This window comes from Rhagoletis zephyria, unplaced genomic scaffold (genome assembly GCF_001687245.7).
Source record: "Rhagoletis zephyria isolate East Lansing unplaced genomic scaffold, Rhagoletis_zephyria_1.1 Rzeph_scaffold_09591, whole genome shotgun sequence".
In the NCBI taxonomy this organism is placed as follows: domain Eukaryota; kingdom Metazoa; phylum Arthropoda; class Insecta; order Diptera; family Tephritidae; genus Rhagoletis; species Rhagoletis zephyria.
The window spans coordinates 6500-23542 of record NW_016166669.1 but is presented as its reverse complement, the minus strand read 5'-3'; the positions used below and the strand labels follow the sequence as shown (position 1 = coordinate 23542).

The 17043-nt window shown below is 35.7% G+C and overlaps 2 protein-coding genes and 1 non-coding gene across 3 annotated transcripts; 1 reads left to right on the top strand and 2 right to left on the bottom strand.

Moving 5' to 3' along the window:
* Positions 1-1961: 1961 nt before the first annotated feature.
* Positions 1962-3215, bottom strand: Ir56b (Ionotropic receptor 56b). Its single transcript, XM_017632051.1, has 2 exons — positions 2517-3215; positions 1962-2396 (listed from the first exon to the last, which is right to left on the bottom strand). The coding sequence occupies exons 1-2, from the start codon at positions 3213-3215 to the stop codon at positions 1962-1964; spliced, it is 1134 nt and encodes a 377-aa protein (XP_017487540.1).
* A 3411-nt stretch (positions 3216-6626) lies between these two features.
* Positions 6627-6698, bottom strand: TRNAH-GUG (transfer RNA histidin (anticodon GUG)). The gene has a single exon. It is a non-coding gene; the product is annotated as a tRNA-His (tRNA).
* Positions 6699-12154: 5456 nt separating this feature from the next.
* Positions 12155-13942, top strand: LOC108375900 (uncharacterized). Its single transcript, XM_017632050.1, has one exon. The coding sequence runs from the start codon at positions 12155-12157 to the stop codon at positions 13940-13942; it is 1788 nt and encodes a 595-aa protein (XP_017487539.1).
* Positions 13943-17043: the final 3101 nt, after the last annotated feature.

Genomic DNA, 17043 nt, shown 5'->3' with positions numbered 1-17043 from the left:
TGTTGGTGTGTCATACGGTTTGTTGAGGATGAATCTCATCGCTCGGTTTGCGGGCAGCCACTGCAACCTCAATTAAGTTAACTTAGGGATCACACCCTTTATTTGGTAGTCCAGTTTACAGCAAATTCCTGAAATGTTTGGAAGTTGAAACGACCACAATAGACTCACATTTCTCCAAACAATTTCGTCATGATTATCCGAAGAGTATACTTACATTGCAAAAACAATAACTCTGCGATTCAAACGATCATTGCCATTTACGTTTAAATGGGTGCAACTTACGTATGTAGACGAATACATGCTTTGATTTTATTTTTATTAGCCTCTATGTTAAGCATTTTAGTTTATCGATACAACATTTCACAAAGATAAACAATAAATACCATTCTTACCGGCTAGAAAGTAAAAAAAAAATATACCCTATGCAGGTGAAGTCCGATATTGGTTATACCAGAATGCTGTTCGAGCAGGTTGCATTTGTCGACAGCCGTGTTGGAGTCGCTAATAGAAATATTCAAGTGATTTCGTTATTTCTATTTCTACCAAAGAAATGTCGGGGTAATGGACCCCCTTCACTTATATAAACACGATATCCGTGTGAACTTCCAACTTAAACTCCAAATTCGAATCCGAATTATTATCAATAGATCATATTTCCATTGTTTCGAATCTAAATCCGAAGAAAAACTTGCTTCTTGCCGACATTATCGTGCTCTGCCACCATATCGAAATGCTAAAGCTCGTTTGTTCTCCAGCTAGATGAACTGGAAACACTCACTGTAAAATATTTTGTTTTCTCATATCTCCACCCACAGTCAGGCCAGTCTAGTGTGCGAGATGGCAGATCTTGTGATCGCTAAGTCCAAGAAAGCTCGTCTTCGGCATTATCTCGTTTCTTAAAGTATGTTTATTTCATATGCATCTTCCAGACAGCTGACTACCTTGGACAAAAATTATTCGGTGCTGATATATTTATATGGTCAACACAGCAACGTTAAACACAGTATGAAACTCGAAAAGGACTCCTATCGGACCCTCTTCTTGATGTCATGGCGTGTTACATGCTTTTCCCCAATCTTTTGGAGAACTAGACAGCCTTGTTTTTTTATTTCAGCTTCAGACTTAGTCTAATTTTATATCTTTCTCATAAATCCTATAAGTTATCCTCGCATTAAAATGGGTTCTCAGTTAATTTATCCTGGCGTTCGAAAGCACAGGGCACCTATTAACCCTGATTCTTGCCTGTGCATTTTCGAAGCATTGAGTTAATAAATTATAGCGGATTTAAGTGCTAGGTTTGGGTATACATATGTGCTTAGTTACTTATGTGTACGTTAGGGTGGTCCAAAAATACATGTGAAAAAGTATACCGAAAAAAATATACCGTTATTTTTTTATTTTGAAATAACAAAATATTTAGAGGTCGCTCAAAGCGCCCAAAGTTTTCCATTTATTTCATATGTGGGAAAAAACGTTTCGTAGAGATGGTATAGAATAGTTAAAAATCAATGTTTTTCTACCAGAAAACTCTGCAGGAGATTCTCAGTAATAATACCCAATCGTTTATTTAACCATTTTTTCATTGCAACTATAATTTATAGGACCGTTAAAAACCCACAACAACCCCGTAAAATCCAATAAAAATCGTTAGTATTAAAAAATGGTTAAATAAACAGTTGGGTATTATTATTGAAAGTTTCCTGAATCAGAGTTTTTCGATCGAAAAATATTGACTTTCAAGAATTCTATACCATTTCTACGAAAAAATTTATTTTTCCCTAATAGGGGTTGCTTTTTTCGATATAGAATGATCATAGGGGGTGAGAGCATCACAATTCCGACTTTACTGTTTTTGGACCACCCTAATGTACATACATTTGCCTTGCTGCTGTGCCCTCTACATAAATAATTATTTTATAAAATATTTTGTCTGCCCATCTTCATCAAATCTTTCGCCATCTTTACGTATACAAGAAACGATTATAGCTCGTCTCCTCCTTTACGCTATTGCGCTTCTTACTGTAATATTCGAGTGCGAAAGCAAAACAACTCAGCAGCAGACCTGAGCCCAAAACTATCCATGCAATCAAAAAGTAGCGCAGATTCAACGCCTCCAAAGGATAGGTATCGGTGAATATTTCTGCGTATTTTGCGCTCACAGCTGCAAAGAATGCGCGCTCCTCCCATTGCTCCCAGAGACCTGACTCCTGCGTGATTAGAATGAACAGATTTAGCGCATCATACCAAACGGCGTCGCGCTGCACTGGAATAGCTTTGAAGACGGTGCCAAAACAGATATTCGATAAGTGAAAGTATGGTTGTATGAGTACGCGTTGCTGGCGATTAAAAAATTTCCACTGATATTCGGTTATCACATAGGCGTAACTTCGATTCAACTTTTCCAAATAATTTTGAAACTCTTGTCATGGTAACTCACGTAAAAGATGCGTCAAAGCGAGTATGTGCTCGACATAGCTCTGCTTTATATCCGTGTAGTCACTTAAGCTGATCAATACCTTTATGTTGGCTTCCGTTAGACCCTCGATTGTATTGATAGGTGGCATGAATATCGGTTTCATATTGTAGCCTGTCAGATAGGGCGAATGATAGGCGGCTAGTATGAAGCCGAGTACGAAGAGCAAGGCATAGAATATTAACACGCGCACTTGTGCATTCTTCAATCGGACATTCATGTTGGAACCGTACATTAATATGGCGCTGCTATATAATATATTCCGTGTTATCGAACGTGTCGGCCTATGCTCGTTGGTCGGATACTCAACATACTTCATTAGGATGGCAACATAGATGATGCCGAACAGTATACACATGTAGATATAGCGACCAAATGGCCAAATAATATACCAATACTTGGGCAATTCATCCTCCAACGGTATCATTATACAACTTTTTGTCCAATATAAGGGATAGCTGAATTGTACATTTGGCGGGATAGGCTTCACTATCGTCGCGCCGTTCATCGATAAATTATACTCGCCACAATCTATGCGCTGCAGTATCTCGGAGTTGATTTCGATCAGATCACGATTCCAAGCGAGTTGCATTTGATGCTTGTCGGCGAAATTCCATATGATTTGGGCATACGGTCCAAAGAGTGCTGTAGAATCGCTAAGATTGTCATTATCGAGAAGAAAGGCGCGTGGCATATCATCGAAGAAAGGAGTGCTTAGTACTGTCATATTATCTAAAAGCATTTTCGCGATTAGTTTGCGTTTGAAATGACTTTAGCTTGCGCGACAACGCGCGCGATTGGCACTGTTTAAAGGTTGAACTGAATAGGCGCTTTATATAGGCAAAGGCCTCCCTTGACGTGCCACATATTTGAAGGACAATTTCGAAAAACAGCAAATTAGCAGAAAACATATTTACATGTGTGCACATACTTATTTAATGTTATTTACATTTTGTTTTTCAACACTTTGCCTGCGTCAACTCGATGAAGTTAACCGATTGAAATCGATGCGGTAATTAAGATCGCCAATCAGCGAGGCATAACAAACGAATGCCTCAGCAAAAACTGCACGGAAGCGCTGTTTTGTGGCGCTACATAGCAGGCAGGAAAAATGAAACCCTCAAATCGACCATAATGTCAGACTAAATTTATACCTTAAAGCAGTCAAGAAACAGGTCACATTAATCTTTTAAATAGCTCTGTAGAAATTGGGAGGAATAAAATTTCCACTGAAGGCTTTTTTTAACCGACTTCCAAAAAAGGAGTACGTTACCGTATAAGTTTGGACCACGTCAACCGATTTCGATTATTTTTGCATCGGAATGGTAGTGTCTCAGAGGTGGTCCCATACTAATCTGGCTCAGATCCGATCATTGGATCATGAATATAAGAATTTAAGTCAGTTTTGTTTTTTTGCTCAAAAATTACTTCTTTTGTTAATATTGGGCCGCTAGGTGGCGCCGAAGTCAAAATTAAAATATATGCAACATAAAATTCACGTTTTATTTCCGTTAAAAATTAGTTTAAAAACAGTGGTTTAGCGTTTATTAAAACACACTTAGTAAAATTTTTAAGTTAAATAAGCATCGTAGTGTTATTTTCTGAAGACTTATGAAGAGAAATATTATTATTCGATCAAAAAATATTTATTTATAAGTAGGGATGTGCCAGATAAAGATTTTTCTGGATAACCGGATTCCGGATAACATGTAAAAATAAGAGCCGGTTTCGGATATCCGGTAGACTGCTGCCCATAATAAATTTCACAAAATTGTTATAAAAAAAATAAATAACAATGAACGCCGCTAAGAAAAAACGCATGGTTGATGTATTTTTATTTTAAAATGTGATGAAAATCTAACTATTATCAGGGTTGGGCAAATTGCACTAAAACGAAATTTTCACTACCACTAGGGCTTTAGTCACTATATGGCTAGTGGTAGTACATTTCAAATTTCACTACCACTATGTGGTTAGTAGTAGCGCATCTCAAATTTCACTACCACTATGTTTAATCAAAGTGCATTTCAAATTTCAATAGCACTATATAGTAATAATTAAATAGAATTTTCAGTATCACTATCTTGTTAGCTGTAAAGGAATGAAAATTTCACTATCATTGACTAATTACACTAGTTTACAAATTTAGGATAAGTTTTCGATCTATGATTTTAATACCCATTTCTTTACAACAGGTTTGTTCAAACATTTATAGCCACTAACTATATAGTAATAGTGAAATGCATTTCCACTAAGTGCATAGTGGTAGTGAAACCAATTTGTCACCACCACTATGCACTTAAGTGGTTATCAGTGTTGCCATGTTTTGAATTTGAAAAAGCATTAAAACCCAAGAAAAGGTGCGTTTCATCGAAAAAAGCACCAAATTTTTTATTAGAGGATTTAATGGACTTTGATGCATACACAATTTTATGCTAATTCAAATTAATAAAAATTAATGTTTCTTGCTCGGCGGTCGAATTTATTCTGTTTTCCATAAATTCAAATATTTTCGTCCAAATGACGCGACTTAATCATTTTTGTTCTTATTTTCTAATTTGCTGCCGCTGCCGTACCGCTTAGATTTGAACAATACAAACACTGACAACAAAATTTCCTCTACCAATAACTCTTCATAAAATCTGTGTCGCTGTATGAGACGAGTAAGCCTTTAGTTAAGCTTTGCGATAACCAATTTATTTTAACACCATATACATACATGCATTATATTTTAATCCTTTTGATTAAAAATCTTAATCTACCACAAATATATGTATTTACCTTTGTTGGAAGATATCGTCCCCTCAATATAACAATAGCGTATGTGCTCATACGCCATTATTTTTTTATTGCATATTTAGAATCTCCATCATTGATTCTATGTCTGGTCAAAATTTCGTCAAATTCTACTTCCACAAAGTGGGTCAAAATGTCATTGGAAAAAATGGTGTATAATTTCTTGTTCAAAAATTTCCTTCAAACAAAAAAAAAACAAAAACTTTAAACTCGATTTTCTCAAAACCCAAAAAAAATTATACGCTATTGTTATATTGAGGGGACGATATAATTATAGCTAAAAAAACTAAAACCTCGCTATTATAATAATTAACGTCGTAAATCGAAAACTATTTACTGTAACATGAAACTTACTACAGGTATGTAACTTGAGAAGAGAAATCGCTGCATCTTTTAGGCGCATCAATATTACATAGTTACATCCGAGCTAATAAAAGGGAGGTAATAGTAAAAGAAATAGAGGCACTTCAAAACTTTCACACAAAAATGTAACAATTCCCTTTATGCAGTAAAAAATGTTTCACGGAGAAAAAGGCTTAACCGACACTGCGTGCCCAAAAAAATGTAAACAGAGTACAATTAAGCACTTAAGCCAAAATTGCTTTCGCTATAGCTTTGTGACGCAACTTTGTAGGGTTTTGAAATTTTGACAGCTGGTGCGTATGGTGGTAAGTAATCGATTTCTGTCAAAAACAGAAATTCGAACATTTTGTGGCCTTTTTCGCGGTTAGGGCTTGATACAAGATAGAAATGGTGGCCTCTTGGCGTTTTTTTTTTATAAAAACCTCTTAAATAACTTTGTTATCGCTTGGCCGTTTTTTATTTTAAAGTTTCGTATAAACACGAGAAACCGACCTTGTGCAATAAAATGAGAAAATAATATAATTAACTTTCGACTAATTACACACCTGAAATGCAAAAGGCCGTAACTAGCAAAAAGCAAATTGATGTATTTCAGTTAAGTCCATAAGTGATTTATGCGAAATATTTTTTGCTAGTTACAGCTTTTTGCATTTCAGAGGATATTATGTGCTTAATGAAAAGAAAACATAAGTAATTCAAACAACCGTCCGCTCTTAATCTAGAATTCTTATTGATCCAATGATCGGAAATTAACCAAATTAGTATGGGATTACACTTTTTCAAAAAGAAAAAATTATAAAAAATGTTTCACGTGTTCTAGAGTTATCCGATACATACATAGAAAAAAAAAATATTCCGACGAATTGGTAACCTTCCTGCTATTTGCGCCTCATAAATATCACACAAATAAATTTTATATGTAATCACACACGTATGAAAAAAAGAAAAAAAAAAAACGCTTCCATCCGTGACAATGCCCCACTTGGGAGAGCATTGCCGTGACCAGGATTCGAACCTGGGTTACTACGGCCACAACGTAGGGTCCTAACCACTAGACGATCACGGCTATTGGAAGCTTATCGCCAGGTCAGCGTTTTTCGTTACACAAACACGAAAAACAAACAAATAACATACAAAATCGACTAAAAAGCAGATAATAAAAAAACCAACAACAGCAACATCAGCATATGTGTATGTACATACAGACAGACGTTCGGTCTGCCATGTGCGTTTATGCGAGTATAATACAGCAGCGATAAACATTTGATTGGGGATTGAGTGTACGTACCCAGTGGGAAAATGGGAGCGCATTAACTTTTTCTACCAAGAAAAGATCAAAAACTACGATTAAACGAAGAGATGCAACGCATTGCAAGCGAGCGGATAATGTGTAGTTTTGAAGCCACAAACAAAAACAAATAGTTTGAGAACTTACGTATGTAAGTAGTTATGTATTTTTCACGTTATCTCAACAGCTGCTGCAGCCGAATAAATGCGCCTTCGACTACAAATTTTGTTGGTCATGGGTTCAAACCCTGTGGCACGGACTCTTTTTTATAAGTTCCATTCATAGATTATTTTTGTAGTTTTATAAAACGACATGCAACACATTACTTTCGTTTGACAACATTGTAGAGAAATTCGTACTATCCATTACTGTATGCATTCCCAACCATTATCTTTTCTCACTGGGTACATATGTATGTATGTAGCTAAAAGAGAGCACTTACGAGTAACATGCTGCGAATGCCAAGAAAAAACGTATGTATGCATAAGCAAATGAAAGTGCATTAGAAAAAAATAAAATAAAAAAATAATCGCTTCAGATGTGAAGAGTTGGCCAAATCAACTGGCTGTACTAAATTTAATTTTTGTTGAATTTTATTTGCCGGCTTTCCGCTTATCGTATGGCGACCGCTGCCGCANCCATGTTCAATAAGCTACTCTACAATTGGACACAAAGTTTCACTTACTCATGGAATACCCCATTAGAAAAAAATAAAATAAAAAAATAATCGCTTCAGATGTGAAGAGTTGGCCAAATCTAAAGTTGGCTGTACTAAATTTAATTTTTGTTGAATTTTATTTGCCGGCTTTCCGCTTATCGTATGGCGACCGCTGCCGCAAATATCGTATAAAAATAATGCATATATTTATGAACATACATACATATGTTTAAGTATACATACATACATAATTTGCTTGTACATACTTTGTGCGCAAACAAAAATAAAGAGCGAGTAGCGAAATATGAAAAATTAACATTCAAATAAAGTAAAGATAATTTTCTTTTTGTTTTGCGACAGCAAATCAAGCAATCGGTCGCAAAACTTTTGTTCGTACATACATAAGTTGCGCAAATAATGAACTCGCATGTGAATACAGTAGCGGCTTGATAATTCAGACGATTAGTTACTATTGAAGGGTGGCCCCGATTACTTTGCTTTAGTACAAATGCAAAAATTTGGCACATAACCTGCTATTTTTTAAATTTTTGTTCTGTTAAAGATAGATTTTTTTTTTAAATTTTTTCATTTAAAAATAAAAAAAGCTGGAATGATTAATTAATTTGTCAGAAACTATAAGCCCTATGGGAAAGTGGTGTTTATGGAGAATTTCATTGGCTTTCATTTGCTGTATTTTATATTAAGGTTTTTAAATTGGTTCGTAAGATACCGGGAGCGATGGGATTAAAAGGAACCAATTTTTGCTTTAAGCTCAATAGCGGTAAATTACAAATATCTCGAAAACGTATCCATAGAAAAAAAATAGCTCGATTTTCGGAATCACCGAGCAATTCTACATAGGAATTGGATAGTGGCATCCATAGAACCTTTTTGCTGTAAAACAGTGTAATTTTATTTTTTATCCGAAAGCTTGCATCTCAAGGGTGGTCTTATAGTAATTTGGTTTAGTTCTGATCAATGGATTGCGGTGGTTTTTTGTTTAAATATTATTTGTGCAATTTGCATAAATTTATAGCTCATAATCTAAAAAAAACCACATAAATCCAAATTTCGAAATCTGTACAAAAATTGGTAATCAACAAAGTTTAATCAAAATTTTAAACTTTTTAATAAGAATTTTAGAAAAACCTTGGTATGCAGTTTTACAGTCCATTAAATTTTAGTGCAATTAAGAGCAAGTATGAAGTTGCTAAAAAATTCTTTTGACTAATTTTTTTTCTAACGGTATTACGCATTTCCTTTCATATAAAAAAGTTTTCGTCGAAGATGGTGGCGGTAACTAGGGAAAAACTATCGATAGCGGGTTAAAAATATCGATGGTAATATAAGTAAAAAGTTCTATACTTTACAGAGACACATGAACATTCGGGTGCATCACTTTCCATGCAAAAAAAAATAATAAATAAATAAAATGATTATATTTTCAGTCTTCAGTTTTTAAAAATAGTTTTTCTAAAATTCACCTCGGATGATAAAAGATTTAAGAGTAGTCCTTCTACATAAAAATTTTTAAAAATTTGGTCAATGGAATGAAAATAATGAGAGTTTCGGTGGTATTTTCAAATCAGTCCAGCTCACGTAAATCTTAAAATTTTTCCGAAATATTTTTGCAGAATTCTTTAAATATAGTATCTTTTATAATTCCTGTGGAAAACGCCCATTTTTTGGTGATGAACCCTAATGTACATGTGTAGTAGGGAGTGCCGGTAGGAGGAAAACTAACCGGTATTTCATTAAAGAAAAAAAGGAAAAAAGTAATTTACCTGTTGAACAACTTGCTATTCCACACAGTAAGTGTTCAATTGTTTTCGCCTTGTTTTTATTGCGACATCTTCTGTAAAGGGAACTCGGTATTTATTTGCAATCGTTGCAGCAAGCAAAGTGGCTGAGATTATTTGTAATGTAAATTTAATAATAACAATTTACCTCATTAATTTTTCTCTTTTTTCCTACAAAGGAATTTATATTGCGTGGAGTTTGTTATAAACTTACTGAGGAGTTAAAATAAAAATTTGTTAGTACAGATCGTGGCCTGGTCGCTTAATTCACGAAACTAAGTTTTAAATTTTTTGAAAACCCTCAAATTCTCAACTTATTTTTTAAAAAAGCATTTGCACATGACTTCCCGCACTAAACCATTTTTAGCGCTGTTATTTTTACCCAATTTTAAGTTTTTATATGGCGTTGGAAACAAGGAAATTTTTACTATTTAAAGAAATAATAAGTTTTGTGAGTACATCGAGCCCTAACCACCAAAATGTCGCTTACGTTATTTTGGCGGTTAGGGCTCGACATTGTAAATGTGTCGAAAATTTTTGGAATAAGTCTGAAGCTAACACAAATTTTTATTATTTTTCCTAATAATGCTGGATTTCCACTAGGCATTAAATGGCAAAAATTTCAAAGTCGGGCATTAAAAAATAATAATGTTATTATATTAAAAATACAGTCATTAAGTTCATTTCCACATGGCATTTTTTTTCATTTCAATGCCTAGTGGAAATTCGGCATAAAACATTTTTTTTTTTCTAAAATTTCCAAATAAAGTAGTCTCTTTCAGTTATTACTTCGAAAAGAACGTTCAATTTATAAAAATCAAATATAAATTCAAATAAAAAATCAATAGACAATTTCGGAAGTTATGAATTTTCTTAAGATTTTCCCAAATCACTTCGATGCAATTTTACAGAAAAATTGCATCAATTGGATTGGATTCATTTTCAGGTTTCAATAGTTCATATAAAAAAAATCTGAGTTTCCTTTTTAAGCCATATAAAAACATAAAATTGGTTCAAAAATAACCGAGCCGTGCCGGAAGTCATGCGAAAATGGTTTTTTAAGAATAAGTTAAGAATTTGAGGGTGTTAGAAAATTTTTGAAAACTGTTTCATCAATTATTCTGCCAGCTCTACGACCTGTACTAGGTAACTTACCAAAGTTCGCACAATTTTTTATTTTTTTTTGTAACACCGTGTTTTTTTTAAGTAAATGGCCGATATGATTGAGTAAAAATTAATAAATTTTCTGTTACAATTTATTTTTTTATGGGAAAAATGCACCGATCAGCTGTTTATAAACATAATTTATCTGACTAACAAAAGTAAGCTGAAAAGGACGTTCACACTTGATAAAATTATCGAGTAACATCCAGCAGTTTACAAAAACTACGGAAATTGAGTATAAGATGCCTGTCTATAGGATAAATAGTAAATAACATTAAGGATCCGTACATTCTAAGCGCATGGCCTCAAGCAAAGGGAATTAATACAAGGTGGCGTTACTGGCGAATTTAAATTCGCCTTGTTTACAACAAACACATCATTTTGACATTCAAAAGAACCGCGGCAAAAATCTAAATTGCCAGTAACACCACCTTGTATAAATTCGCCTTGGCCTCAAATAGTAATCCTTTTTTTATTTTTTACTTTCATGGGAGTTTGTTTTTTACGATCCGGGTCCCAAGCACAGCGCATAACTAAGCTCTTCGTGTTAACATCGGAAGTCATGACCTGCTTGAACTGGATGTAAAATAATTGTTTATGGTCCCTCCCTTGTGGGCTACTGCATCCTTCGTGGTGGTCCTTTAAAAAAGGAAATACTATTCCCGTAATGGCATAAATGGGTATTTCAGATAAAAAAGAACTCTTTCAGTACCCCTCCCATTGATTCCATTTCATCCGTCCACCCTTACTCAAACTGCCTTTACTTTAAAGGTTGTTGTTGTGGAGCCCGGTGGGTACCAATGTCCGCAAAGTCGTTGTTTTTTATCCTGTCTTGAGTTTTCTTGCATATCGAGCCCTTACCACCAAAGGAAATTTAAAAAAATGTTCCTTTTTATGCAGAAATGCTCTTAAAAAGTAAAAATCTGATGATTTCTAGATAGAAATTATAAAAATGTTGAAATTATAAAATATCGACTGTGTCCGTGTAACGACCAGAGAAACAGATGGCCGCACTTTACTAATGAATGCTTTTTGCAGTATACTTTTGGGAAAACATTAGCTACCCTAATACACTTGACTGGTAGCTTGTTGGTTTTCTAAAGTAAACGACTTAAAAATAACAATTTTTTTCTTGATGGCCATAATCAAGAATTACATATGTGTGTAAATTTCCATCTTTATTGCTATATCAAATATGAGTGCAGTCTCATTTGTTAAGTTCAACGTTTTCGTAGCATGGGCATGTTAAACGGCAACTACTCATTTGTGTGGACAGTTAGTAAAAGGCTTCAGGAATGTTCGCCAACGACAATGTAACTTTATTAGCATCCACTATATGAAAATTACTAAATAAGTTTAGCGCTGATTGGTAACATTTAATTGCAACAAGACGACTTAATTTTAATAATAAGCACATTACAAGCACTTAAGTATGTATAAGGGTGTAAGCAGATAGGCATGTGAATGGAAATCGAGTTCAGTATAAAAAACATGTTGCCTGCTTAGTTGCCGTTAGTAGTCCTTGCAGGATGTTGCTGTCGACGTTGATACTCGTATTTTTCAACACGCTGCTGTTTCGCGCCAGCACCACCTACAACACAACCACGTACACAATGACTTTCGACGAGGCTTTATTGCGCACACTACGTCATCACAACATTTCGAACGTGCCGATTTTCATAGGCGGAAACGACGAAAAGGGCGCTTTATTTAACACTATAGCTGCCAGCTTGCATCGGCGTCTCTTGGCTGCGCGTTACATCTTCACAGCTGATGATCATTCGAAACCACCAGGCAATACATTACGCAACCATATTAAAAATGATGCCTTGAGCGTAGTGTTATGTAACGCGCCAACCGATCGTATTTGGCGCGTGGTTGATCAGCGTTTGCGTAAACTACGGCAAACAAAAGTCATCGTGGTGACCACCAGTGCACAGCTTGAACCAGTGGCGGTTTTCGCCAAACTCTGGCAGCTACAATTTCTGCACGCCGTACTGCTGTACAACAACACCATATACCGTTACTCGCCCTTTCCACGGATGCAAGTGTTTCGTGTATACAATCGGAGCGAAAATATTTTTCCGCCTGCACCCACTGATCTGCAGGGCTACACAATCTCAACGCCTGCCGAGAATGATTTGCCACGCATCTTCTTTGTGCACAATCAGCGAGACAACAAAACGAACATACGCGGTTTTGCCTATCACATATTTGTGAACTTCCTCCGACGCATGAATATTACGCTGCGTATCAGCAATCCTAATGCGGTCCACGATATAACGAGCAGCGTTGATACTAGCTCTATCGCTCAAAAACTTGAGAAGCAGGAGCTGGAGATCTCAATGCATCCCTACACGAGCATTGGTGAGCAACAAGGCATCATGAGCTATCCGATCTTCAAGTTCGAATGTTGCTTCATAGTGCCAGTGCAGAATGAGATTCCGCGTTGTCTGTATCCGATACGTCCACTCAAGTTGGGCTGTTGGTTTGTTATATGTATCGCAGTGGCCTTTATCGCAATTGCTCTTATGTGGACCAGTCCTTGTGTGCCCAGCGAGGCTCCACTCCTCACAAAGCTGTCGCGCACATTTCTCGAGGGCATAGCACATGTGTTCTTTCTGCCGCATACATATCAAAGTCAACAACCCTCGCTGCGTTATTTCCTGATCTACTTGCAGCTGGCGCTTTTCGGGTTTCTACTAACCAGCTGGTACAATAATCTGCTCAGCAGTTTCTATACCACCATACTCGTTGGTGAGCAGTTGGATACTTTCGAGTCGTTGATCGAGGCGCAGTTGCCTATCTTAACAAAATTCCATGAGATCGATATGGTTTTGGAACAAGTGCCACCCAAACTCGTGTCTAAGATTCAGAAGCTGATAATAGGTGCGAACTCGAGCGTACAAATGGCGCATCTGTTGAACTTCAATAGTTCGTATGCCTATCCTGTCACCGAAGAGCGTTGGGATTTTCTCTCCTTGCAAGAGCAATATGCCAATAAACCCATCAACCGGTTTTCGAAAATTTGCTTGGGTAGTCCATGTATAAGCTTTCCCATGCGTTTGGACTCACATTTGGAAAAACCTCTAACGCGTTTCATTTTGGACGTACAAATGGCTGGTTTGGATGTTTACTGGCTGACCTCGGATTTCAATGATGCCTTGAATGCTGGCTATGTAAAGCTGGTAAACAATGTGCTGCCTATCAGAGCTTTGAACTTGTATACTTTCTACGCGGCTTGGATTTTATTGATTGTTGGATTGAGCATAGCGTTTTGTGTGTTTCTGATAGAAACACGGAACCCGTGTCGGAGTGAAATATTTATAGAGAAACTAAGTGAAGAGAAATTACAAGATCGGCCAAAAGGGGATAAACAAGTCAATTTTAAAGAACCATGAAGCTTTAAAGGCCTACGTCACTTCCAAATATTAGCAATTATATAAATTTAACCCAACTGTATACTACATAGTTTTGAAATACATACCTATAAGTATTTACAATTGTCCGGGATTTTGTACTTGTACTTATTTCGGTATTTTTTCTTCATAATTATTTATAAATATTATTCATCTTTGTACTCAAAATAAAAGCTCTTTGATAATTATAATCTACAAACTACCTGAAAAAACTTATTTCTAATTAGAAAATATCCACAGGAAACACCGTTATGTTTAGGAAATACCAGAAGCTTTTAAAACTTTTACTCAGACAGATTTACTCCGACAGTGCCTCTGCTAGGGCAGTGCCTTGTCGCGGTGAAGAGGCTTGGCCGTTGGGTACATGCTTTAGCATAGAGCATGTACCCAACGCCGCACTCCCTCTGAAGAGCAGAGAAGTAGATTAGCTGCTAACAGGCCAAACAAGGCACGAGACCAACACTAGTTCAAGCTCGTTCACTTCTATCGCCTGATCCAAATTCGAGCTCGAAAGAAAGAACTGATTGTGGATCAGCTAAAGGCCAGGAATGTGTCTTGTGGACTGCAGGAAGGAAAGGACAGCCACGTGGCTGGTAAGCTCGAAGAGTGGAAAGGGTCACATTTGTGCATCAAGAAGGCGACAACATCCCGCCGACCCACAACATGACGGTCTTCTTCCCAAGGAGCGTGCATAAATCTCCTAAGTACGCGATCGGGATACTGAAGGCTAAAAATAAGGGACTGAATACCTAAAGATGATGAGTCATCAAAGATAGTGCCTCACACCACTACACAACAATAAAGGTACGCCGGTGCCACTCGAGAGCAACATCACTCAAAACACAGAGATTGTGCAGCCAGCGGTCGTCCAAACAGGTATTCAGCAAGAGCTGATGGACATTCGCAAGCTCGAATTAGATGGCTCTCAGATATTGATGAGCCAATACAAAAATGAACAGCCAACCCATGATAACCGTAACCCAGATAAACTTTTACCACGCCATTGGCATTTCTGCAGTGCTCACTAAATAGTTTTCATCGGATAATCTGGCCATACTACTGGTTCCGGAGCCAGAAGATATAACATTGATTATTTCTACACTACAGAATTTCTAAGTCAAGATTTGGTATTGGTCTGCGCAATTTCAACGGAAAGCGTCTTTGCAGCCCGACTAGCGCAATATGGTATCCTATTATTCCTGCTCGAAAGCACAGTGGTGGTCTCGCAACCTCTCAGCACTCAGGAAAAGCGTGCAAATGCAATTCAGTACAGTTGAGATACTGTGTGCTGGGAGATCTACGCAGCCAGCTTAACTTAATATAATATACACATAAGAAAAGCGAAGAGAGAAAGCTTTAAAAACTTTTCCGAGTACATAGCATCCACTACTGTAGAGGCAAGACTTCAAACGGCCTAGCCAAGGACGGGATAGAGGCCCAACCAGCAATTAAGCTGCCGGACGGCACTTACATTAGCGCTGAAATAAAATCGGAGCATCGATAGTATAGATGTTTTTATTTTTTTGTTTAAACATCGATGTATTATTAGAAATAATCGGAATTCTATGAAATTTGTATATGCAGAAAATATATGCAAAAGATATGCAAATAATATGCAATCAATACTTATGTTAACAGGCTTTTGTATTAAATCAAAACAAGTTCCTGCATAGTCATTTTATATACAAATTCAGCTTAAACCCTCTGGTTTATTTAGTACATCTATTAATTTTTAGTATGTTGTGGACTACATCTATTCTATATACCTATGAATGTGTGTTCATATGTATGTAATATAAAAGAAAGTAGCTTAAAGTTTGTCACCAATAAACTCTATGGTTTCGCGCTCTGATTGTCTCGGCGAGGAGAAAGTTCATAAATATCTAGGTTAGCAAATGTAAAGGGTTGCCACCTATTAAACAATTAAATTCAATTAGGGGAAATAAATTATTACAATATGGGTATCACACGAAATGGTTTTGAAAAGGATTTACTTGCCAACTACATGCAGGAGGGTTGCCACCTGTTTAAAAAATCAAATTTAGTTCGAATTTATGGAAATAAGTAGGGCTAAAATGTGTATCAAAATAGATATGGGTGTCAGATGAAAGACGCTTAAGAAGGTTGTAGTTTGAAAACATTTTAAAGGGAGTTGCCATTTGTTTAAAAAGTAGAATTTTATTAAATTATGCTTATATTATATAAAATATAAAAATATGGGTGTCAAACGAAAGAGTGCTGAGAAATCTTTAGGCTAAATATTAAGATTATTTTTGAAGAGTTCGAAGAGGCTTAAGCCACCGCTTTAAAAATTAAGTTCAATTCAAATTGTTCAGTAAGTTAACTAAATTATTATAAATATGAGTATCAATCGAAATGGCTTTAAAAAGGTTTCATTTATAACTAAATTTATAAGCGTGGCCACCTGTTTAAAAATTCAAATGTAACTTAAATTAAGGCATTTATATCACATTTGGTATCCATATTGAGAGGGTTGTGAAAAAATATGTAATCTCTCGTTTCGTGGCGGCGGTCATCTTGGATCCACAATTTAGTTGTACACATTTGCCATGATACTGAATGAGCGTGATTGGATTGTAATCAGTACTTTTAAATTAATAGGTCAACAGGAAACGGGTGAAATTTCAATCATTATAAAAAATACTCTTATGAAAAATATACAAGAATATGCAAAATATATGCAGATATGCAAAAAATATGCGAATATGCAAAATATATACAAATATGCATGGGCATAAATCTTCATCATTTTAAATGCAACGAATTTCTGTCTTGGTGCAGGATCTCTTGGATGCTAAACAAAAATATGCAATTTCATAGAATTCCGATGTCTAATTATTACTATTGTGTTGTTGCCTTATGAATATTTGTCCATTAATTTTTAATTTTTAATTTTTATTTTTTATTTAATTATTAAATGAATTCATTTAAATACCTTGAATAACTTTAAAATAATAGATCTAATTTGTTAAAAAACTACAGTGATTGATCAGGATTTCAACTTTAAAAAGTTATAAATCCCAAGAAATCTCAATAGTATCGATACATCGAAAAATCAATAG

What these genes read in the sequence shown, in the direction of transcription:
- Ir56b (XM_017632051.1), bottom strand. Translation starts at nt 3,215, where the DNA reads ATGCTTTTAGATAATATGACAGTACTAAGCACTCCTTTCTTCGATGAT. An exon ending in TAACGGAAGCCAACATAAAG is followed by an intron (nt 2,397 to 2,516) that starts GTATTGATCAGC and finishes TATTTGGAAAAG; the next exon opens with TTGAATCGAAGTTACGCCTA.
- LOC108375900 (XM_017632050.1), top strand. Translation starts at nt 12,155, where the DNA reads ATGACTTTCGACGAGGCTTTATTGCGCACACTACGTCATCACAACATT.